Genomic DNA, 23,615 nt, shown 5'->3' on the forward strand with positions numbered 1-23,615 from the left:
GCGTTTTACTTCCTGACCCTGGCGTGTTACTCAGGGGTTTTTGTCCTTATTCTTATCAGTCACTCTCTTTTTTTCCCTGGAGATTTACCATAAACATGCATCATAAATGTGATACTTCTCTATTTTAGCAAAATATAAATGACAGGCAGCCTAGGTTCCAGTTCTGTCATTTACTAATTCGGTACTTTAAAAACATAAACACAGGAAAAACCATTGTCTGAAAGGAAACCACTCCAGGAGAATGAAAATGTATCAGCGTGTCATCAGAATAAAGATAAGATGTAGTCACCACAGGAACTTGGTTGGTAGTGCCCCATTTAACACCCATGTAAGTGGCATTAAGGGATTCCCCAGCGGCTCAGCAGGTAAAGAAACTGCCTGCCAATGCAGGAGATGCGGTTCAATCCCTGGGTTGGGAAGATCCCCTGGAGGAGAAAATGGCAACCCACTCCATTGTGCTTGCCTGAAAAATCCCATGGACAGAGAAACCTGGCAGGCTACAGTCCATGGGGTCACAAGAGTTGGACATGACTGAGTGACTGAGCACACACACAAGTGATATTAATTAGTGTCCTGATCAGGATGTCAGCATCAAATAAACCATATAACTACATTGGCGGAATTAAAGTTTAGACTTACATCAACCAGCCTGTGCACTTAAGCACATTCAAATCATTTATCCTTATGCTTTAATGAAATTAAAGTGTTTTTAAGGCGCTAATCAATTAAGATGTTGAAGAGAGTTAAACTACTTTAAAAATAGAAAATATCCACTTTCAATGGATCAGATAAATTGGATGGGATTGACTTCACCTCTTAATAACAGTGGAAAGAGAAGGTGTAAATAGTTAAAGCTTGAGTGTTTCAGAGGAAGATTTCAAAGGAAAATAAGCAGGTTTTTAAGAATTTAAGGCCTAATAGGACAATGTGTAGGCATGCAGCTTTCATGTTAAAAATAACACATATGGAACATCTTTATTTTTCATAAAATAGAACATTGTGAAATGTTCTGTCAGTGTCCAAAACAGGAGAAAGGTGAGGATTTAGCAAATTACAAAAACACTGACTTTGGAATATTCTCCAAAAGCCATGCGTAGACACGTCCTCAACCTCTTAGTTGTAAATAATCAGCTGAGCATTTGGTAAAATTCTACAAGCAAAGTGAAAAAAGTGAAAGTGTTCATTGCTTCAGTTCTGTCCGACTTTGTGACCGCATGGACTGTAGCCCACCAGGCCCCTCTGTCCATGGAATTCTCCAGGCAAGAATATTGAAGTAGGTTGCCATTCTCTTCATCAGGGGATCCTTCCAACCCAGGGATCTGACCTCCATCTCCTGCATTGCAGGCAGATCATTTACCAGTGTGAGCCACTAGGGAAACCCCCTACAAGCAAAGGCTAGGAGTCAAAAGGGAGAGTAATGAATTTCTGCATACAGAAAGGGGCTGTGGCTGTGGGTATTTTCCTTCATTTGTGGGGTCAAAAAATCTTTTAAGTGATGAAAGGGTACGTGTCCTCTAAAGTAAGGGTCCCCAACCTCCAGGATGATGATCTGAGGTGGAGCTGATGTAATAATAATAGAAATGAAGTGCACAATAAATGCAACATGCTTGAGTCATCCCCAACCATCCCTCCCATCCCCAGTCCATGATAGAATTACCTTTCACGAAACCAGTCCCTGGGGCCAAAAAGGTTGGGGACCGCTGTTCTAAAGCACAAGTAACTCTGCAGAGCAGGTGGAGAGGGACAATATCCATCACAGAGACACAGGTAAACCTCTGATGTTTCTGTGGCCCACAGTCTACCCAGCCCGGTTTTCCCATGCGTGACCTCAGGGCCATATTTTCAGGTGTTGCCTCTCTGCCCCCGCTGACACGCCTCTCTCTCATTTACAGCTGTGTCTTCACCATCGTCCTTCACCATGAAAACCAACACCCTGAGCACATCGGTGCCCAACTCCTATTACCCAGGTAACAGATCTTTCCGCTATTGCATCTCTTCATCACCCCGAGCACTCAGAGTCACCTAGGGCTCACTTTGCTGCCCAAGACGCTTGAGGAGCTTACTATGTTTGATGTGCTGTAACCCAGTGCTTTCTGTGGCTTCTACGGGAGAATTGGGAGGGGGGGCCTTTCATCAATCATTCACTGTTCTCTCTCTTTTTACTTTCTCTGCATTGACCTGCTTACGGTGTATGACAGACCCATTTGTGCCAACTGCAATTTTAGGTGAGAACATTTCCCTTTATCACAGTTCATTACAGGAGTAATTTCGAAAGTCAGTGGCCGCTCTGTAGGAGACGGGAGTTTGATGCAGGAGTTGTAACCAGGACGGGGGTGGTGGCTGGTCTGGAGGGGCGGGGAGGGGCGCATAACAAAAAGACTTTCTCCAAACAGTCCCCATGGATAAGAAGGGTTTGCTGCGTGTGTTCTGGGAATGATACTGAAAGGTTCCAATGAGTGAACCCAGCTCTAGCATTCTCCTTTTCTAGGTTCAGTATTTGCAGTCAGTTTTGATTCCAAGGAAAAATCACAGCATGTCCAAACTCAGCTGTAAGACCTGAAGTCTGTCCAGTGTGACAGCCAATAAATGTGGAAATAGCTCATTATTATTGTCACTTACTGCTGAGCACTAAAAACAGCTGTTTCAAAAATAGCATTTTTCTAATTATGCCAAACATTATGCGAAAAAAATTATCACAGTAGAATTTAGGCCCCCTGTCCCTCCTCGGAGCCATCCAGGGCACCCGCAGTGTTTCCAAGTGTCTGTCACACAGTGGGATTTCAGAGGAGCCGATGGTCTCAACAGCAGAATGACAAGGTGACACTTTATAATCACATGGTTTATGAGGTGTAAGATGTCACTGGAAATGAAATAAAATGTTAGCCCCTTCGGGCAGAATGCAATGAAAGTAGGTAGTGTCCCAGTGGGAGATAAAGAAAAAATCCCATTTGTCCAAATACAAGGAGGGAGAGGAGAAATGGTATTACCTAGCTGTGATGGAACCAAACAAGCATGAGCTGCTGTTGTCTTTGAGACCATAACCAGGTGTACCAGGCTGCTTTCTTCCTATCACTAACCTTCCCTAGAAGGAGCACCATACGGATGGCTTCAGGGTGCCCAACCATCCATCGTAGACAGGGCTCCACCCTCTGCTGTGCTATCCCTGCTTCCTAATTGTCCATGCTCAGTCACTCACTTGTGTCCGACTCTTTGTGACCCCATGGACTGCAGCCCTCCAGGCTCCTCTGTCCCTGGGATTTTCCCAGCAAGACTACTGGAGTGCGTTGCCATTTCCTTCTTCATAACTCTTTCAAGGGTTTATATCTTGGCAATATAATTTTTCCCCCTGTGCTTCTCTTTCTCTTAAGTTGTTATGATTTTTATGTAGAGGGTGGTTTTTTTTTCCCCCGTATGATGTTTTCTGGGCTTGATTAAGCCAGTTTGTTGCCTGAGAGGAAAAAAAAAAGAACTCAGACAGAAGTTGAAGAATAGACTAAACCATAATTTTTTAATCTGTGTTGTTTTGAGGACTAATAAGCAAATCCCGCTAATGCCAGCACCTTTGACTAGCGACAGTAAGAGAAAGAAAGCTGCATTTTTAGTCTTTTCATGAGTGAGGGGCTAATCTTAGGCACCCGAACAATGCAATCTATATGCAGATGACATTTGCAGAATCTCTTGATAAGCAAAGATTTGCAATTTCTTTGTGTGGCTGGCATTCATTCCTTGATTCCTCTGGTAGATGTTCTGACCTTGGGGGAGCTGTGAGGGGGTAGGGCTGAGATGCACATTGTCAGAGGCAAGACAATGTTCAGATTTCACAGCAGGATTTAGATAAGCTTATTAAACAAATGCCATCTTTTAAAGTCGAGGCTTTGTTATTACAAACACTAATGACATCTTTTAAAGTTGGTTAGGCTTCTTTACAGGGAAAGAGTCACTGAACAGATGATTCAAATAGAAAAAAAAAAATACACATTGGGAAAAATAAGTTAGCCAGATCAACAAGTAGCTGTTTACCGTGTTGAGCTGGTACCAACATGCCAGTGTGTCAAACAGCAGTGCTTGGGGACTGTCCCTTCCCCGTTACTGGGCGCAAAGGTGAATCTATGTGTCAAGTAGGTTATCACTTGAAACCATGCAAAGAAGTGAAGCTGCGCATCTACTCCGGCACTTTTGGGGAATAGTGGTATTATAATTTACAGGAAGGCATGTTTGGTTGTGACTCAGAACTTGGCACAATTAAATCCTCTAGTGCCTTTTATTCACACAAGCTAAGGTGCTCAGCCCTAATGTATAAAGCTTTAGTATGCTTTTGTATCAGTTTCTTGCAAAACATAGATGGTGATAGACAAGTAGGTAGGTAGATGAGTAAGACTTCTCCCTACTTCAAAAACAGCATTCATTTCAAGATTTTTCTAGCTGGCTCATTGAAAATTCAAGAAAGTTTACAAGAGAATGTAGGTAGAATGAATTCTCAATTCTTTGAAAACCATCAGAAATGTTAGTGAGAAACTATTTCTGATTTCCTCTTAACACATAATTTTTAATTTAAAAATTTTAATTTAAATTTTAATTTAAAAATTATAGGTGGGTCATTTTTAACAACTATAGGAAGTTAGGGACAAATGATATATTTTATCTGTAATCATTCTTTTTGAAGAAGGCAGAGGTAACTGACGAATCACTCATCTTGGTGGAATAGAGGTTTTCTGCTGGTGTGGGTGACCTGATTTCAGAACAGATATCACAGCAGAAACCTTCTATTTCCCTGTCAGTATCTATGTACTTGATAATAGTATTCTCATTTTTGATGGTTTGGGTAGTGTGTAGATAACTTTGAGACATGTCCATGTAGTAGTGAGATCACACTGTCCTAATGCCGTGTGGGTGATGCATACCAGGTGACAGTGGTAGCCACTCTGTAGACCTAAAACTTCCAAGAATGCCTCACCTTGGGGTCTGAGCACTGCCTGGTTGCCAGTGGATCTACATGAAAGACTCACATGATTCATTTTGGAGAGGTTAGAATAGAAGGTCCATCCACAATGGAGGACATTTAATTATGTTCATCCCAAAAGGTACAAAACTGAGAGAATGAGAGGCACAGGGGGAAACTAATTAATGTTCCATTTATTTGAGTATAAAGAGCAAACCTTCATGCTGGAGCAGCTGAAAGCTCCAGGGATTCAGGGCTTTAGGAGGGAAACTAACGCCCCTTTGTAGAGCTTGGCAGTTGCCAATGAACAAATCTGATGTGAAAATGTCCTGGTTTCTTTGTGACTATTCTAAGAGATGGGAACAAATAAATTTCTAAATTTCAAAGCAAATCCAAATGGAAAAAGATCATAAAATCAACTTACCACCTTTTTTATTTCATCTTTGTGTCTGTAGCCACCTTGTAGTGATCAGGTGCCATTTCAGCAGCAGCACATAGCTACACACCTGTGTGCCACCCTTCATACCATGCATCCCAGGTGCTTTGCGATGCAGATAGAAGGTCCCAAACCCAGGCCCAGCTCACCAAGTGCCCTTGAACTAAATTTCCCTGGGAGCTGAACTTAGGTTAAATAGACAAAAACCCGCAGCTGAATTCTCTATTGATAAACAATCTGGTCATTTTTTTTTTTAACTGAACATATCTTTTCTTATATGTTTTCACTCTTTATGCCTGAAACCAGTTTCAATTTAATGTTCTCATCTTAAGTGACTTTCTCATTATATTTTGATGTGACATACCCTGAATCAAAATGGCTAAAGAGATTCAGCATTGTAATGAGTTAACCTGTAAAATGTGGAACTCGTAACCTAATAACATCGTCCTGCCTAAGACATTTTTTAATAGCTACAATTTCTGCAATTCATTAATCTAATTTACTAGAAGTCTGCCATTAAAATATAGCCTCTTAAGGCTTATTTGACCAAATTCTGACATTAATTTCATAGTACAATTTGGATGACTTGTTCAAGAAATTTAAGTGAGAAAATGTGTCGAGTACAACGAAGACTTATTTAGTCATTACTTGGTTCATAGGGGATGAAAAGCAATTATGATACTATTTTAACCTCCTAATGTTATTGAGTGCTTAAATTAAGCACCTCCATCCTATGTGATGGGAGAAATGAGGCTTTGCCTTCTGACCACCTGTGAATAGAAAACTGTAAAACTTAAAGCACAAAATAAAAAATACCTGTACTTATACACGTAGTATTATTGCTTATGCCCTGTTTCCTTTTTCTCCTCCTCTTTTCTCCTGATATGTATCTTCTTAAAAGTGCCTATAAATGGTAAGTTCCCCCATGCACCCGCCCCATGGAGAAGGTGTGGAGGGAATGGGGGTGTGTGTCTTATCTGTAGATCCGGACAGAGCCAGCTGGTTCTGCTGTGCGTTGGCCTGCATGTTCGCTCTCATAGAACATCCCATGAGTGCTGTGTCCGTTCACCGTCTTTCCAGCTTTGTGATCCTGGAGCATGCAAAGAGACTCATCCAGCCCAATTCCTTCCTTCCCCCACCCCATTCATCTTGGATCTCATGTATCAAGTTCACGTTTTCATCGCTAGCTTTAGAAGCCAACCCATTCTGTGCACTTTTTCTTTGCTCACAGAACATTTGTACAGCGTTGATTTCCATCTTCATACAAACTAGTACACGAAACTTCAGAGGAAAACAAGACTGGTTTGGAACCAGGCCTTGACGAAGTTTCAGAGCGAAACTTCGGTGAACTTTAGCGCCCGAAGGCTAAAGGATTCTTACCGATCAGCTTTGTGAAAACTAGAGATCGTTTGGACTGCTTTGTAAAAAGAGATTCCTGCCTCATCCCCACCAGTACCGCCAACCCCATTTAAACCTGTAGACATTTAACTTTCCTTTTTTCGCTGAATCATCGCAGGGATCATGGCAGCCGTAGGTTGAGGGGATATCAGGTTCTCAGCGGCCCCTGGAATAGCCACTGGTTCCCCTCACTTTCCCCGTGACCTTCTTTTGCCAGACGAGACACACACGATGGCCAGCGATACCAGCAGCCTGGTCCAGCCGCACACGTACAAGAAGCGCGAGCCGGCTGACGTGCCCTACCAGACTGGACAGCTGCACCCCGCCATCCGGGTGGCCGACCTGCTCCAGCACATCACCCAGATGAAGTGTGCCGAGGGCTATGGCTTCAAGGAGGAGTACGAGGTGAGCACACACCCCACCTGCACCCAGGCTCCCCTCCACCTCCCTGGGCTAGGCACCGGGGGCTGTGCATCCTCCCCCTACCAGGGCGCCCATGAGACGGGTGGGGAAGGATCAGCTGTTTCAACCCTGGATCCGTTTCCATCCGGGGGTGAGACTTGGAAAGCTGGCCTGCTTTAAATGGAAAAAGGACTGCTTCTTCACCTCTTTCCTTATTCCGCACAAATACGCCTTGAAAACAGAAGCCTGCAGGCTCTCATCCCCCTTCCTCATACCTTTCCAGGTTTTTCCTGTAATGAAGTCTGATGTTAAACCCCAGGAATTTTGAATGTTAGCTCAGAAAGAAGCTGTCCAGCTAGAGCAGAGCCATTGTAGGTCAGCCAGTGATGTCTTGTGCTGCAGATAAGATGAAAGGAGAGGGGCCGGCTAGGGTCAGGGGGTGACAGCTGTCACTGCCCCGCCAGCTCAGCGAGCAGGTCACCGTCCTGGGACCCAATGCGGGCAGCCCTTGAGGGCCTTTCCAGGAGCAGCGGTTTGTACTCTGACACCATATGAACAGAGTAGGCTTTACCCCTTTCACAGCCTCTGTCCTTAGCTGATTCTATTGGAAAGTCTTTGTCGAACTGGAGAGAATTAATTGACTGGATGAAGACTGGTTCAGAAGAGCACACCGTCAGTGTCAGTGTGTGTATGTGTGTGTCTGTGTGTGAGTTTGTGAACTGGGTGAAGGAGGAGGCTTGTATTTGTCTGCTACCTTATTGAATAAAATGAGTTCACAGTCATTGGTCAAGATAAAGTAGCAGCGAGCATACAGTTAAAATAGGATTATACAACCACGTGGCTTTTTAAATCTAAGATGTTTCTGTACTTTGTCTACCTGCCTAGCTCCAAGTTGGAAAACATCGTGTCTGAAATTAGACTATTTTTAAAATCAGTGTCTACCACCTCCCTGTACTTCAAGGTTCAAACTCTGCTTCTTTCTTCTCCTTGGCGTCCCTCACGATACCTGCAGATGCTGTAGTGTTCGGTTTAACTGTCAAAGACTCACTGCAGCAGTCAGAGCCCCACCACTGCTCTGCTTCTTTTAAGACCAGGTCTTGGACTTTCCTCGTGGTCCAGTGGTTAAGACTATGTGTTTTCAATGCATGGATTTTATCCTTGGCTGGGGAACTAAGATCCCACATGACACCCAGCACAGCCAAAAAATTTTTAAAAAAAGAGCAGATCTTTGTCCAACTCAAGCAAATACAGACACACTTTCTTCTGTTAACACATATGTCTCACATGTTGCCAGTGACCTCAAATCAAAAGTCTGCAAAACCAAGGACACTAACTTGGACCAGGCCCTCACAGCTTAGTTTAAGTCGATAAAATATGTCCGGATGAAGTTCTGCATTTTAGCCATCCTGAAATTCTGAGGTTTACCTTTTGTGATTTAATTTATAATTCAGTGAAATTGACTGCCTTTGCATATTTCCTCCTGCACTTTAAAAGGCTGGCTGAGGAATTAATAGGATTAAGAGCAAGACTTCCAAAAGCATTAATATCTTATGAAAGACAAAATTAGGTTATTGAGAAAATATAAGCCTAATGAATAGAGATGACGTCTTTAGTTCTAGCCAGTCTTCCGAATACAGATATTGCTCCAAAGTTTATTAATGATGTTAATGTCAAAGAGATTAGTTATAGGCTCAAATAGCAATTCATGAAATAACCTGAGTCCAATTTTTCACAGACTATTTTAAAATACCTACCTTAGGATTTCCAATAGCATACCATAGCTGATGCATATTTGAAAATATGAAGAAAATTATTTCATTTTCAGATATCCTTATTCTGAATAAATATGATTTATAAGTGCAAACTGAAACAGTGTATAATTTTAAGCATGTTATAATTTAATGATTCATTAAGAGTTGTTATACTCTGAAATAAAATGTTTTAGTAATTACATTTCAAAAACCTATTTTTCCCATGCCAGCTATTCAGTGGATCAGAGGGGACTGTTTGGTTTGGTTTTTTTTTCATTTATTTTATTGAAGTATAGTTGATTTACAATGTTGTGTTAATTTCCGCTGTACAGCAAATTGATTCCATTATACATATATACATATATGTATACACATATATATATTCTTTTCCATTATGGTTTATTACAGGATATTGAGTATAGTTTCCTGTACTGTACAGTAGAATCTCGTTGTTTATCCATACTGTATATAACAGTTTGCATCTATTAATCCCAAACTCCCAATCCAACCCTCCCCCAGCCCCCTTCCCCTTGGCAACTACAAGTCTGTTCTGTACATGTTTTCTATATATGTTCATTTGTGTCATAGTTTAGATTCCATATGTAAGTGATATCATATATTTGTCTTTCTCTGACTTATTTCGTGGAGTATGATAATCTCTAGGTTCATCCATGTTGCTGCAAATGGCATTATTTCATCTTTTTATGGCTTAGTAATATTCCATTATATATGTGGACTACATCTGCTTTATCCATTCATCTGGTAATGGACATTTAGGCTGCTTCCATGTCTTAGCTGTTATAGATAGCGCTTGCTGTGAACACTGGGGTGCGTGTTTCTTTTTGAATTATAATTTTATAGGAATAGGATTGATGAATCATATGGCAACTATTTTTAGTTTCTTGAGGAACCTTTATACTACTTTCCATAGTGGCTGCACCACTTACATTCCCACCCACAGGGGAGGAGAGTTCCCTTTTCTCCATATCCAGAGGGGCCTGTTTAAAATTAATATATACAGGTATGCTATTGTCATATTATATACCCTCAAGCTATACAGTGTTACATGTCAATTATATCTCACTAAAGCTGAGGGGGGAAGTAAAAACTTTTCAGTGACAAAACCACTATCAGCTGTCTTTTTTAAAAGGAAAGGAAAAAACGCAAAGAGAACATGTACCAGAGAGGAAAGCAGGAGTACAAGGGGACATGCTTTGGGGAGCAAGACGAGGTGGGAAGCTCTGGTAGGGAGGTTCCCAGTGCTCGGCAATCTTCAGGTTACTAAGTGCTCCCTCCTGGGGGCAGGGAGTGGATGTCGGGGGAGGACTGTGGTGGGACAGAGTCAACCGGACGTGATGAGTAATGTGCACAGGGGCAGGCCTGCAGAGTGGCCTCGGGGAGGAGGAGGGGCCTGCTCTGTGTCTCACCTCCATCCCCAAATCTGGGCAAGGATGGCTTGTTCCTTGAAGGATGAGTTGGAGTTGGCCTGGAGAAGCGAAAGAGCAGGATTCCAGGTAGACATGGAAGCCAGAGAACCTGAGCAGTCAGGGCTCTCTGAGTCCCTCCCAGAAGCTCGGACATCATTCTGGCTGCCGTGGGAAGAGAAGGAGTTTTGGGTAATGCATGCATCTCAATCTCATCTGTACTTGGATGGAGATCTGTTTATACAAACAGCTTAATTTTTAAATGCTGTCATACGAGACCCACAGGCGCAGCTTGAAAGATAATAATCCACACTCCAAAAGTGAAGGGGAGATGGGAAATGTATTTACTGTAAAGGTGTAGCAGCAACTGCATCCCTCTGTCCCCATTCAGAAAGCAAAGTGATGTGAAAGCCACTCAGTCGTGTCTGACTCTTTGCATCTCCGTGGACAGTAGCCCGCCAGGCTCCTCTGTCCATGGGATTCTCCAGGCAAGAATACTGGAGTGGGTTGCCACGCCTTCCTCCAGGGACTCATCCCAACCTAGGGAGTGAACCTGTATCTCCTGCATTGCAGGGAGATTCTTTACCCTCTGAGCCATCAGGGAAGACTGCAGTGTGAAAGCTTGGCTTCCACATTTGTCGAAGCCATGAGTTACTCCAGTGCCGAAACATTTCTAGGGGAGAAACGTCAAGAAAGCCTCAGGTTGCCCCCGTGACTCAGTACCATCACCCAGCCAGTCAGTTTCCTTCAATCCACGGATGTCAGAAAACACCAGCCTCATAAGCTGTAAAATAATTGTAAAACAGTGAGTTTCTCTCTGTTGACACTGTCTGAACCAATTCGTCTTTATCTTTTCCAAGAAAGAACTGTCTGAAAACTGGCCTCAACCCTGGAAGGGTTCATTACCACTCCAGGAGCCAACACAGAAATGTGTCCAAACCGTAGGGAAAACGTGGTGGGGATGAGAGAGAGCAGCAGTGGGTGCAGGGTTTTTTATTTGATTTTATTCTAACAAGATCGTCATATGGCATCTCTCACCAGGGAAATGCAATAATTTGATTCCAAAGAAACTCAGACATGAATCACAATAAAAAAGTAAACAGGCAGAATTGAATAGAAAACGGCACACTGTCAGCGGAGATGGGACGGAGGGTCTCAGGAGACAGACTCAGCAGAGAGGGCAAGTTTGTTTACGTTGCTGCCAAAAAGGAGCTGGGTATTCTTCCCCCAGAGCACAGATCACTCTGTGCTAAGCCCTTGGGGGGGAGCCGTGGGTCTCCCAGAAGCGGAGAAAGGAGAGGGCTGCACTCGGGGAGCACTGGAGCCCTGCGCCAGCCGCCCCTGCAGACTCCCAGGCCTTCGTCACCTGGAATGAAGATTCTCCAGCTCTGCCCCTGGCCGGGAAGCACTGCCCCAGACACAGGGGCTTCTCCCCGCTGCCCGACTGGTATGGAGCGTGGCCCAACCTCAGGGGTGACCCTGCAGAGTCAGAGAGTGAGTTCCTGTCCCTCTGTTGTCCCCCAAAGGCCTTCTTTGGCCCTCAATTTTTGAGCTGAATCCAGGTGTTTTCCATGATCCCAGCAGAAAAACATTAACCTGAAGTGGGAAAAACAGTCATGTAATTCTGAAAGAATGTATGTTGCTGTCATCGTAAGATTAAGATAAAGGAAGGACGACAATTTAAAACTACTCCCACCTAGGGCCTCCTGGAAAGCACAGATGATATTGTTTTATCAGCTGACAATTAATATTGCTCTGGGGCACAAACATTTATTTTCCAATTACTGGATCTAAAATGTACGTGTGTGTGCTCAGTCGCTTCAGTCGTGTCCGACTATCTGCTACCCCGTGGACTGTAGCCCACCAGGCTCCTTCGTCCAGGGGATTCTCCAGGCAAGAATACTGGAGTGGGTTGCCACGCCCTCCTCCAGGGGATCTTTCTGACCCAGGGATCAAACCCACGTCTCTTACATCTCTTGCATTGGCAGGCGGGTTCTTTACCACTAGCACTACCTGGGAAGCCTTCTGAAATGTATAAACCTAAGTAATTCATGGAAACTACTCCTCAGAAAAATATATGTTTGTGTGTACATATGTCTAAATTTATTTAGCAAAGTATTATCCTCACCCCACCGACTTTTCTCCTGTGTGTTTCTCTAGGGCACAAACACAGATGATTAATTTTGTAATTGAACATGGAGACTGGTTTTTTGCTCAGTTTACACTGGGGAATTGGAGACATTATGCCAAAACCTTCAGGCTCAAGTACAACCTATGAGTTTTCCCGAGGAGCCTGCATTTTTTTTTTTAATGTGTCTAACGTCTTACAGCTCCTTGTAAATCTTTTAAAAATGTATGGATTGTAAATTTTCCCCTCTCATCCTTCCCTGCTTTCTGAGTAAAACAGCTGATTTTTTTTCAGTGTAAGCGCAATGTTATATTTGATGCCTTTTTCTGTATTTGACACGGACCCAATAGTTGTGGCACGTGGGTTTAATTGCTCCGTGGCACGTGGGACCTTCCCGGATCTGGGATCAAACCCACGTCTCCTGCACTGACAGATGGATTCTTCACCGCTGAGTCACTGGGGAAGCCCAACATCTCTTTTTGGAGCTTCCCAGGTAGCGCTAGTGGCAAAGAACCTACCTGCCGATGCAGGAGACGCAGGTTTGATCCCTGGGTTGGGAAGATCCCCTGGAGAAGGAAATGGCAACCCAATCCAGTATTCTTGCCTGGAAAAATCCATGGACAGAGGAGTCTCGTGGGCTACAGTCCATGGGGTTGCAAAAAGTCAGACATGACTGAGCACACGGCAACTTATTTGGCAAAGGGTCACAAGCTAAGAAGGAATTGTCATTAAAAAGCCTCACTCGCCCTCTCAAATCTGGTCTCTTTTCTTTCTTTTTTTTAATTTACTTGATTCTCATGTCAAGGAAGCCAGTGAAAACTAAAAAGGGAACACCACTCCCTGAAAACCCACCTTCTCGCCTGGGAGTGTGTCGATCGCTCAGTCGTGTCTGACTCTTTGCAACCCCGTGGGCCGTAGCCCTCCAGGCTCCTCTGTCCATGGGATTCTCCAGGCAAGAATACTGGAGTGGGTTGCCATTCCAGTTCTAATTCCTGTGGAGAGGCCGTGAGAGAGGAAGGCCCTCAGCTGGGAAGACAGGCTGCATCCTCAGATGGGCGCAGTGGGTCTGGCGAGGAGAGCACCCCAGGCCTGGTCCCTCCTCATGGGGGACTAGTGGGCACAGTTGCAGGTGCCTCTAGAAAAGCTCTAAGAATAGTGCCCAGCGGCCCCTTTGTTGGGTTTTGAAAGCAGAGGTGGGCAGGGGGAATGAGAGCTGCCTTTTGTGTTCTCACCTGGTGGGATTGTTGCCAACGCAGCGAGTCCGTGCTTGTGCGCCGTCCAGGGTGGAGGCAGCCCCGCGCTCACCTCCAGCCCGCACGCTCTTCAGATGCGATTTTCAGTTCCCGTTTCATATTCTAAGGCACCAGCTGAGCCCATCAATTGCCACAATCAGTGCAGGTTATTTTCTGTCCCACAGGGTACAAAATAAACAAAACAAAACCATTGAAAGCCAAGGATGGGGAGACGGGGAGCCTTGGCGAGCACTGCAGATACATTAAGAATCACAACAGCTGCGCCTCCAATGGCTGCCGCAGCCAAGTGAGTTCTGACATGTTTTTTTTCCTCTAATTATTATGGGGCTACTGAGCCAGGTCCATAAGAAGATAAAAACTTGCATCTCAGATTTCGAGGTTGCTTCAAGCTGTTTGGGGCAAGTCGAGTGTATGTGTTTGCAAATACTTTCTTAGTAGGTGAAAATTTCAGCATAATTTAAATAAGAGCAGCAGTTGGTTTTTCTTCGAATACTTGGTAGATTGTTTTCCCCTAAACTACAAATATAAACGTGTTTTTATTTGTCACAGGCTCCACTGTGTCGTATTTGCTTTCAGGACCTCTGATGTGTTAGGTTAATTTTTTTAATCTGGCTTCCTCTTGCCCATGCCCCTGATAATACCACGGAATCAGGAAATGTAGTTTGTTGTTGTGTTAGTAGCTCAGTCATATCTGACTCTTTGAGACCCCATGGAGTGTAGCCCACCAGGCTCCTCTGTCCATGGGACTCTCCAGGCAAGAATACTTGAGTGGGTTGCCATTTCCTTCTCCAGTGGATCTTCCCGAACCAGGAATCGAACCTGGGTCTCCTGCATTGCAAGCATTATTATTTCTTCTGACCCTCCATCCTCTTGCTGATTTCAGTTCATGGTGGGAGACGGTTTCCAGTTGGTTTGAAGTAGTTCCCATCAGCTGTCTGGTTTCCACATTGAAACCGGTGATTAGAATTATCTTCATCTCCCCTGGGAGGGGGAGAGCACTCTCCCCACTGGCTAACATGCTTTTAATGTCAGATGCTGTTAGATCTCAGGACCTGGCCCAGCAGGGACATCAGGAGCCCGTGTCCCAACACCTCAAGGGTACCAGGCATCAGCTGGATGCTGTCACCGCCCGCTGACCTGGCGCAGTTGCTTCAGCAGAACTGTAGTGCCCCTCACCCATCTCCACTCACACCTCCCAGGTCCTCCTGCTTCTCCTCCCACCGTGTCGAACAGTAGCCCATCCTCTGTGAGCCCACTGGCTGCCCTCATTGCTTGCCCCCCACTTCTTGCCATAGTCCCTAACAAGAGTCCCTTGGCCAGCAAGGAGACGAAGCCAGTCAATCCTACAGGGAATCAGTCCTGAATATTCATTGGAAGAACTGATGCTGAAGCTGAAGCTCCAATACTTTGGCCACCTGTTGGGAAGAACTGACTCATTGAAAAAGACCCTGATGTTGGGAAAGATTGAAGGCGACAGGAGAAGGGAGCGACAGAGGATGAGATGGTTGGATGGCATCACCGACTCAATGGACATGAGTTTGAGCAACTCCAGGAGACAGTGAAGGACAGGGAAGCCTGGCATGCTGCAACCTCTGGGGTCGCAAAGAGTCAGACATGACTGAGCGACTGAACAACAACTCATCTCTTGACATTTGATCTCCGTGTTCATATCCACCCTCCACTCTGCAATGAGTTTTCTTTGGGAAACACAGATGTTATCCCATGTGAGACTGAAACACCTGCTCTGGATTCTGTACAAAAATGGGCACCTCCTTAGCAGAGGTGCTCAGTTCCTAGGTTGTGGCCCCGGCCCATGCTCCAGGCTTCTCTCTAACTGCCTGCAGCTTCTGCCTGCTGTGCACCTCGGGTCAGCTCCTCTGAATCCCTGGCCCTCTCACCCCCTCAGCACCTCGCTGTCTCTGAGCCACACTTCGCATCTTCGTTTCTGCCTGGAGGGACTCCCAGCTCCCTCTCCACCTGCCAAACCCCTTGAGACCCAGTGCAGATGGTACCTCCTCCTGACATTTTCCCCGACCTCCCAGTCAGAGACACCAATCTGTCCAGGGTCTCATAGCTTGGCATTTGAATAACATAGTGGGCGTTGATAATACAGTGGGCAGTGTATTAACAAAATAGGGAAAGCTATATATTAATTGATTATCCAATAGATATTTGAGAAACACTGATGGAAACAGTGAGAGACTATTTTGGGGGGCTCCAAAATCACTGCAGATGGTGATTGCAGCCATGAAATTAAAAGATGCTTGCTCCTTGGAAGAAAAGCTGTGACCAACCTAGACAGCATATTTACTTTACCAACAAAGGTACGTCTGGTCAAAGCTATGGTTTTTCCAGTAGTCATGTATGGATGTTACAGTTAGACTATAAAGAAAGCTGAGTGCTGAAGAATTGATGCTTTTGAACTGTGGTGTTGGAGAAGACTCTTGAGAGTCCCTTGGACTGCAAAGAGATCAAACCAGTCCATCCTAAAGGAAATCAATCCTGAATATTCATTGGAAGGACTGATGCTGAAGCTGAAACTCCAATACTTTGGCCACCTGCTTCGAAGAAATGACTCATTGGAAAAGACCCTGATGCTGGGAAAGATTGGAGGCGGGAGGAGAAGGGAACAACAGAGGATGAGATGGCTGGATGGCATCACCAACTCAATGCACATGAGTTTGAGTAGGCTCTGGGAGCTGGTGATGGACAGAGAAGCCTGGCGTCGGACACAGCTGAGCAACTGAACTAAACTGATAAATATGTTCCTTTACATTTGTTGAATTGATTTCTGTGTATTTCAACACATACACTCCTAGAAGGGAAAATAAAATTAAAGATGGATGGAACTATTAAAAATATATGCTCAGAATGGTACACATCATCGCGTAGAATCAAGCGGGTTAGCAACATTCAACCAGAAAAAAACTGCTGGATGACTTGAACCTTATCAATACTGATGGCTTAAAAATGGGAAGATGAATGGCATGGTTCCATCTGATGGTTTTACTCACTGTATGCCAACCACATGTTTTAAAAGTGGGAGTATTTTTATTCCCTATATGCTTTCATGCTTTTTTGGTCCTTGATAGAAATAATGTAGAATTATCTAGTGACTTCAGTACATTTCAAAACATTACTATTGCAAGAGAGAAACTGTGTATTATCATAGACTGTATATATCACAGATTCAGAGTTCAGAAAGGCAATTTGTGTTACCATGGGCTTATGAAGGCTTCCAGGGGTGGACTTTTCATGAAATTTCCCGTGGTTCCTAGAATGTCAATGAAGATGTTGATGGTGCCTACCTTGGTCTAATCCCTTATGTGAACTCACTCTACAAAGACACACACAGAGATAAACAGGGAGAAAGATGTATCTTTCTAATCACAATGCTATTGTCATTATCACACCCATTTTAGAGATGAGGGAGTGACTCAGAATTAAGTCTCTTGCCCAAAATCACCCTGCTCTGGAGTGGGGGGATTTCCCCCAGACTCTGTTGGCTCCCTGCTGTTTCCCCTGCACCGCCAACTTCCTCCTGCAACATCAGGAAATTCAGCCCTACAGAAGGCAACCTTGTGTTTTATTGATTCGACTTGTGATTTCATGGCAGGAGCGTTGTCCTCCTCTGAGAAGTTCTTTGTGCTTTGAAGTGCTCTGTCCTTTGGCAGAGCATGCAACCAGCGCCGGGGGCCCTGCTGACAGCGCTAGCTCTGGTTCGTTTCAGAATCTCCGCATCAGCAGATGCTGCCTGTTAACCTCTCTCAGTGTCTCCACTCCGAGGGCACGGTCAGTCTGACATCGCTCCTCTCCTGCTCTAGCTTTTCCTTGTAATGAAATGCACAGAAATTATCCTGCACAATATCAGCCACCTGGTTCGTCAGAGACCCACCAGGACCAGGTGTAAGCTCAGAGGCTTAGATCCCATACCCTGCCTCCCTGGATTGTTGCATGACCGCTAACCAGCCCAGGAGAGGGAGGGAGAAGAGGAAGTGTAGACGCGAGCTGTGCATAATTTTCTCAGAGATCCTCTCTGAAGAGGTTCTGGACATGGTGGACTCTTTTTCCAATGAGGTTATACAATACCACCTTGTGAACTGGATCTCTGACTGCTCAAAACCAAGATAACACCTCTCATCTTTGACTAAATGCTGCGAAAAATAATGAATTGAAAAGGAAATTACTTTTTTTCAAAGTAGTTCTGGGAAATACAAAGGACAGTGGATTGGCAATGAGGAAACTGGGTCCCACGTCTTCAACCTTGCATGTCACTGAAGAGTCCCTGGGAGACCCTGACCTGGGCTCTTGAGTGAATCATCTTCACTGAAGCAACTGGATCGGTTCTGAAGACCACGTGTTCTTTAGAGTCTCTGTAGACCACGTGGTCACTAGAATCTCTGTAGCATTAGTCGAGCTGTTGCCTTGGTGATGCTGGACTCCCAGCTCGGTAGATGTACCTCCGTGAACGGGATGTTTTTGGTTGATGTATCTCCATCTCCATGGATGGGATGGCCTCCAGTGGGCAGCCCTGACCAGCTGTCACTGGTGTGTAGAGGGCCATCGCCTGGGACCCACGGGCACTTCTCTGGCCCCCCTCTTTCCAGTTTTGAGTTATTCAGCATTTCTAAATGAGGGCGTTTCTATCCTGGTGTGCCCTTTCTTGCTTTTCCCCCTCTCTCATCTCCATTTCCTACTCCCACTGCTAATCCCCACCCCATCTCCAAAACCCTGGGAATGTCGGATGGAGAGGATGCGGTAGTGATGGCAGACATTTCTGTATCAAGTTCTCACCATGCCTGTAAAATGTCTATGATCAGAGTTCCATTCCACCTCTGACTCCCACTGTCCCCTGAGTAATAAAGAAATGTATGAATTAGATGTTTGAAATTGATTTATTTCACACTTTATGTCATGTAAATCCACATTCAGTTCAGTTCAGTTCAGGCGCTCAGTCGTGTCCGACTCTTTGCATTATTGTTACATTTATTATTCAGACCAAAATAATATTGAATCAGAGGCTGTAGCTTTTTTGACCTGTCCTGCCTCTGAAAACAGAACCTGCTGACTTTTCTAACTTCTTCTTTTGCATCTTCCGAACAAAGTTTTATGTCCACGATGGTCTTCACCTATTATTCAGCATCTTAGAAAATTTTTCAACACCTCTTCACTCCCTTTATCTTCTATTGTTGCCCTTTAGGGGCACGCGGAAAACCTTTCATCTGTTTACTTCAGGGAAATTATACAAGAGATACTGAATAATTATAATGCATTCAGTGTTAATTAAAATGTATAGCATATGTTTTTATATGTATTGTGTTTATGCTCTTTAGGTAATTATGCATTTGAGTTCCTTGCCAGTTTTATGGCCAAAATATTTTACTTGGCTGATTACTAAGTGTATTTTAAGCTTACTTCTTGAAACATGAAGAGAATATACTATAAATCCAATTAACATAATTTATCTGCCTAACGAGAATGCTTTCTTTCATTTTTCTCTATTTTAATGATGAAAAACACTTGTAAGGAGGCAGAGTAACAAAGTATGCTTTTATAGGTTTCTGAGTCCCAGTTATATCATTGTTTTCCTCTAAAAACAACACATAATTTTTGAAAGAAATTTGGAAATTTTAAGAAAAGTGTAAAGAGAAAAAGACAATAAAACCCACCCATAAACCTACTCTCAGTTTCAGTAGGTTTCCATCCAATATGTTAATGCACTAGAATCTTTATATAAATAGTGTCGTATCTTGTCTTTGCTGTGAACACTGCTATGGATAATTCTTTGGGTTTACCTCCACTATTTTTTACAGATAGACTTCAAGAGGTGGAATTAACGGTTCAAAGTGTGTAAAATGCTTATGGTTCTTTATGCATATTGAAAACCTGGTTTCCAGAAACACTGAACCAATTCACACTCGTAAACAGTCTCCACGAGAATGCTAACCTCAAACACACCAACTCTCAAATAAGTTTTAGTCTTTTTTTTTTTTAATCATCTTTGCCAGTTTGATAGGTGGATAAAGAATATTTCATTATTGTTCCATTTGGAGGTGGGCATGTCTTATATGTTCACCAATCAGGTGAAATGTTCTTTTGTTAACTGTTCATACACTGTGCCTTTTTTTTTTTACTTGAGTGTTAATATCTACTACTACCTTGTACAGCCTCTTCCGTGGCTGCCTTGTTATTCTCAAGAATGGATTGGTCATCCTTAAGCCTTGTGTTCCATCATTTTAGAGTCACCTTGTCCATGAAAAATGTGGACATTTCATACAGTCAGCTTCCTGAAAAACTCTGTGTAATGTTGTTTGGAACTGCATGTATAAAAGCTTGAGGAACCTGACTTCTTGGCAATATTGGATCTTCATCTCTCAATATGGTTTATGTCTTGATGTATTTGGGTCTTTTATATTTTTCAGCAGAGTTTCAAAATGTGCTTCATAAAATCTCATACATCTTTTATTTATGTGTCCTTTTTTGTTTTGGTAGTTTTGTTTTTTGATTGCAAGTAGATAATAGTATCTGTATAAATATATAGAGATATGGGTATGTAAGTATATGTGTGTATAATATGTACACACACAAGCACACACACACACCTTAGTATATTGCTCCTTTGTCCAGAAACATTTCTCATCAATGTTGATTTCAATCATTTCTCTGTAGATTACTCTGGAGTTTTTCATGGAGAAACCAGGTCAACTTTCATTACTGACACTTTTCTTTATTCTTCGTCCTTATACATTTTATTTATTGTTTTCTTATTTATAAAGCTGACTAGAATCTCCAGCACAACATTAAATGAAACTTAGGCTGGCAGGCATTCTTGTCTTGGTCCTGATTTTCAGAGAAAAGGCTTTTAATGATTAACAACTAGTTATAATTAGTTTGAGGCTATTCCCTTCCATTTGTGATTTATTAAAACTGTTTACTCCATTGGATAAGTATTGAATTTGATAGAATGCTTTTTTAGCAGTTATTGTTATATGAAATGATTATTTTATTCCTCTCTTTTAGTATGTTAGTGTGGCAGGTTAATTAATATAGTCAGCATTCTAATATTGAACCAACCCTTCTTTCTTAGGATAGCCTTATTTAGTCATGGTATGTTTTAAATATTGCTGAAAGCTGTTCATTAATGATTTTTGTGTCTATGTCCGTGAGTGACTAGTCTCTTAATGATCCTTCTTATATTTCTGTTTTCTCATGTTAAGAATAAGCAATGTATCTGCTTTTTAAATGAATTAGGTAGCATTCTGTATTCTCTGTATTCTCTTCGAAGAGTTCATGTAAGTTTCAGATAGATTATCTTTAGAATTCAACTACAAGCCTGGCTAGGTCTGGCATTTTCCTCCTGGTAAAATTTTCAGTTACTAATTTTTTCAATAGTTATAATACTATTCTGGATTTGTAGTTTTTCTTAAGTTAATTTATAGTAACTATCTTTCATAAGAATTGTGGATTTTGTCTAATTCTTTTACTCAGGGGTACACGTTTGTTTTTATTTTCTTATTGTTAACTTATCTGTACTTGTGTTCCTTTTTTTCCTTTATCATCATTAATAGTGTTTATTTGTGCCTTTTCTCTTTCTTCTTTCTCAACTTTACATGCCAGCATTTTGTTGGTTTTGTTGGTTTTATTAGTTTTTTCAAAGAAATAACCTCCGCCTTATTGATCTTTCATACTGCATTTTTAAAATTTCTGCTTTCCTGATCTTAACTCATTTCCTTCTACTTTTTTTTTTTAGTTTATGCTGTTCTTATTTTCAAACAGGACGCTGAATACATTAATTTTCAGTCTTTTCCATGAGAAGCATTTAGTTAAAACTATTAATTTGCCCTGTATGTAACAGTCAAGTATCATTATCATTAAGTATTTTTAAATTTTTATCACAATTACTTCTTTGACCCATGCATTATTTAGAGCATATGAGTGCTTGAATGTGTGTGCTTTAGTGCTCAGGGCGTGCGAGATTTTTGGTTTGTCTTTTTATTTATGATTTCTAACTTAAATGTATGATGATTAGAGAAGATTCATTGGGATTTTTGGACATTATTTAGAGGAATCTGTGGACATTAAACTTCCTTGTAGTCATTTTTTAAAATATTTTATGTATTCTTAACAACCATCTTGAGTGCCAAGTTCTCTATATTCTTTAGATCAACTTTTTTAAAAATTTGCTATTCAAATTTTCTGTATACTTGCTAGCTTTTTGTCTGTTTAATCTGTTACTGAAAGATGTTCAGTTCAGTTCAGTCACTCAATCGTGTCTGACTCTTTGCGACCCTATGGATTACAACACACCAGGCTTCCCTGTCCATCACCAACTTTCGGAGCTTGCTCAAACTCATGTTCATCTAGCTGGTGATGCCATCCAACCATCTCATCCCCTGTTGTCCCCTTCTCCTCCTGCCTTCAATCTTTCCCAGCATCAGGGTCTTTTCCAATGAGTCATTTCTTCACATCAGGTGGCCAAAGTATTGGAGCTTCAGCTTCAGCATCCGTCCTTCCAATGAATATTCAGGACTGATTTCCTTTACATATGACTGGTTTGATCTTTTTGCAGTCCAAGGGACTCTCAAGAGTCTTCTCCAACACCACAGTTCAAAAGCATCAGTTCTTTGGCACTCAACTTTCTTTATGGTCCAATTCTCGCATCCATACATGACGACTGGAAAAACCATAGCCTTGACTAGATGGACCTTTGCAGCAAAGTAGTGTCTCTACTTTTTAATATGCTATCTAGGAGCTTTTCTTCCAAGGAGCAAGTGTCTTTTAATTTCATGGCTGCAGTCACCAACTGCAGTGATTTTGGAGCCCCCCAAAATAAAGTCTGTCACTGTTTCCATTGTTTCCCCCATCTATTTGCCTTAAAGTGATGGGACCAGATGCTGTGATCTTAGTTTTTTGAATGTTGAGTTTTAAGCCAGCTTTTTCACTCTCCCCTTTCACTTTCATCACGATACTCTTTAGTTCCTCCTTGCTTTCTGCCATAAGGGTGGTATCATCTGCATATCTGAGGTTATTGGTATTTCTCCCAGCAGTCTTGATTCCAGCTTGTACTTCCTCCAGCCCAGCATTTCACATGATGTACTCTGCATAGAAGTTAAATAAGTAGGGTGACAATATACAGCCTTGATGTACTCCTTTCCTAATTTTGAACCAGTCTATTGTTCCATGTGCAGTTCTAACTGCTGCTTTCTGACCTGCATACAGATTTCTCAGGAGGCAGGTAAGGTGGTCTGGTATTCCCGTCTCTTGAAGAATTTTCCACAATTTGTTGTGATCCACGCAGTCAAAGACTTTGGTGTAGTCAATAGAAAGAGGGTAAAAGAAGTCATATATTTTGAATCTAAGTTATTAGGTAAATATAAGTTTTGAATTATCTCCCCCAAGTGAATTGACCATTTCCTCATTAGGTAGTAATATCATTATTATTCATTTATTTTGTTTAATTTCAATATAACTATGCCAGTTACTTTCTAATTAGTATTTTCCTGGATATATATTTTCAATCTCTATATTTTAATTGTGTCTGTTACAAATAGTGTTTTGTTGTTGTTTTTCAGTCAGTAAGTTGTATCTGACTCTTTGCAGCCCTTTGCAAAAACAGCGTGTAGCTGGATTTTAATATTTCAAGTTTTACTTTTAAAAGTCTTATAGCTTTTACCTTTAAAATCTACTAATTTGCCACTTGGTACAGTTTTAATTTGTTGCATTTATTTATTTGAATTCATTTCTGTCTTGTTATTTTGTGAGTTATTCTTGTTCCATCTTTTTATGCTTCTTCCCCACTTTTTCCTGCCTACTTTTAATTAGTTGAATTTTTGTCTCATATTTTTCCACCTACTATTTTGGAAATTACACACTTTTTTCTTTTA

The 23,615-nt window shown here is 42.4% G+C and overlaps 1 protein-coding gene across 7 annotated transcripts in view; it reads left to right on the forward strand.

Annotated features, from left to right (window-relative positions):
• Nucleotides 1–23,615, forward strand: part of PTPRM (protein tyrosine phosphatase, receptor type M) — a 654,986-nt gene that overhangs the window by 522,098 nt on the left and 109,273 nt on the right. For 3 of the 7 annotated variants that reach the window (XM_018039452.1, XM_018039447.1, XM_018039450.1), the window contains 3 exons: nt 1,893–1,967; nt 2,199–2,225; nt 6,991–7,178. In XM_018039452.1, coding sequence (XP_017894941.1) covers nt 1,893–1,967; nt 2,199–2,225; nt 6,991–7,178 — 290 coding nt within the window. Of the gene's footprint in view, nt 1–1,892; nt 1,968–2,198; nt 2,226–6,276; nt 6,289–6,990; nt 7,179–23,615 lie in introns of all 7 variants that reach the window. The other 4 variants (XM_018039446.1, XM_018039449.1, XM_018039448.1 and 1 more) reach the window with 2 other exon arrangements.

This window comes from Capra hircus, chromosome 24 (assembly GCF_001704415.2).
Source record: "Capra hircus breed San Clemente chromosome 24, ASM170441v1, whole genome shotgun sequence".
Taxonomy (NCBI): domain Eukaryota; kingdom Metazoa; phylum Chordata; class Mammalia; order Artiodactyla; family Bovidae; genus Capra; species Capra hircus.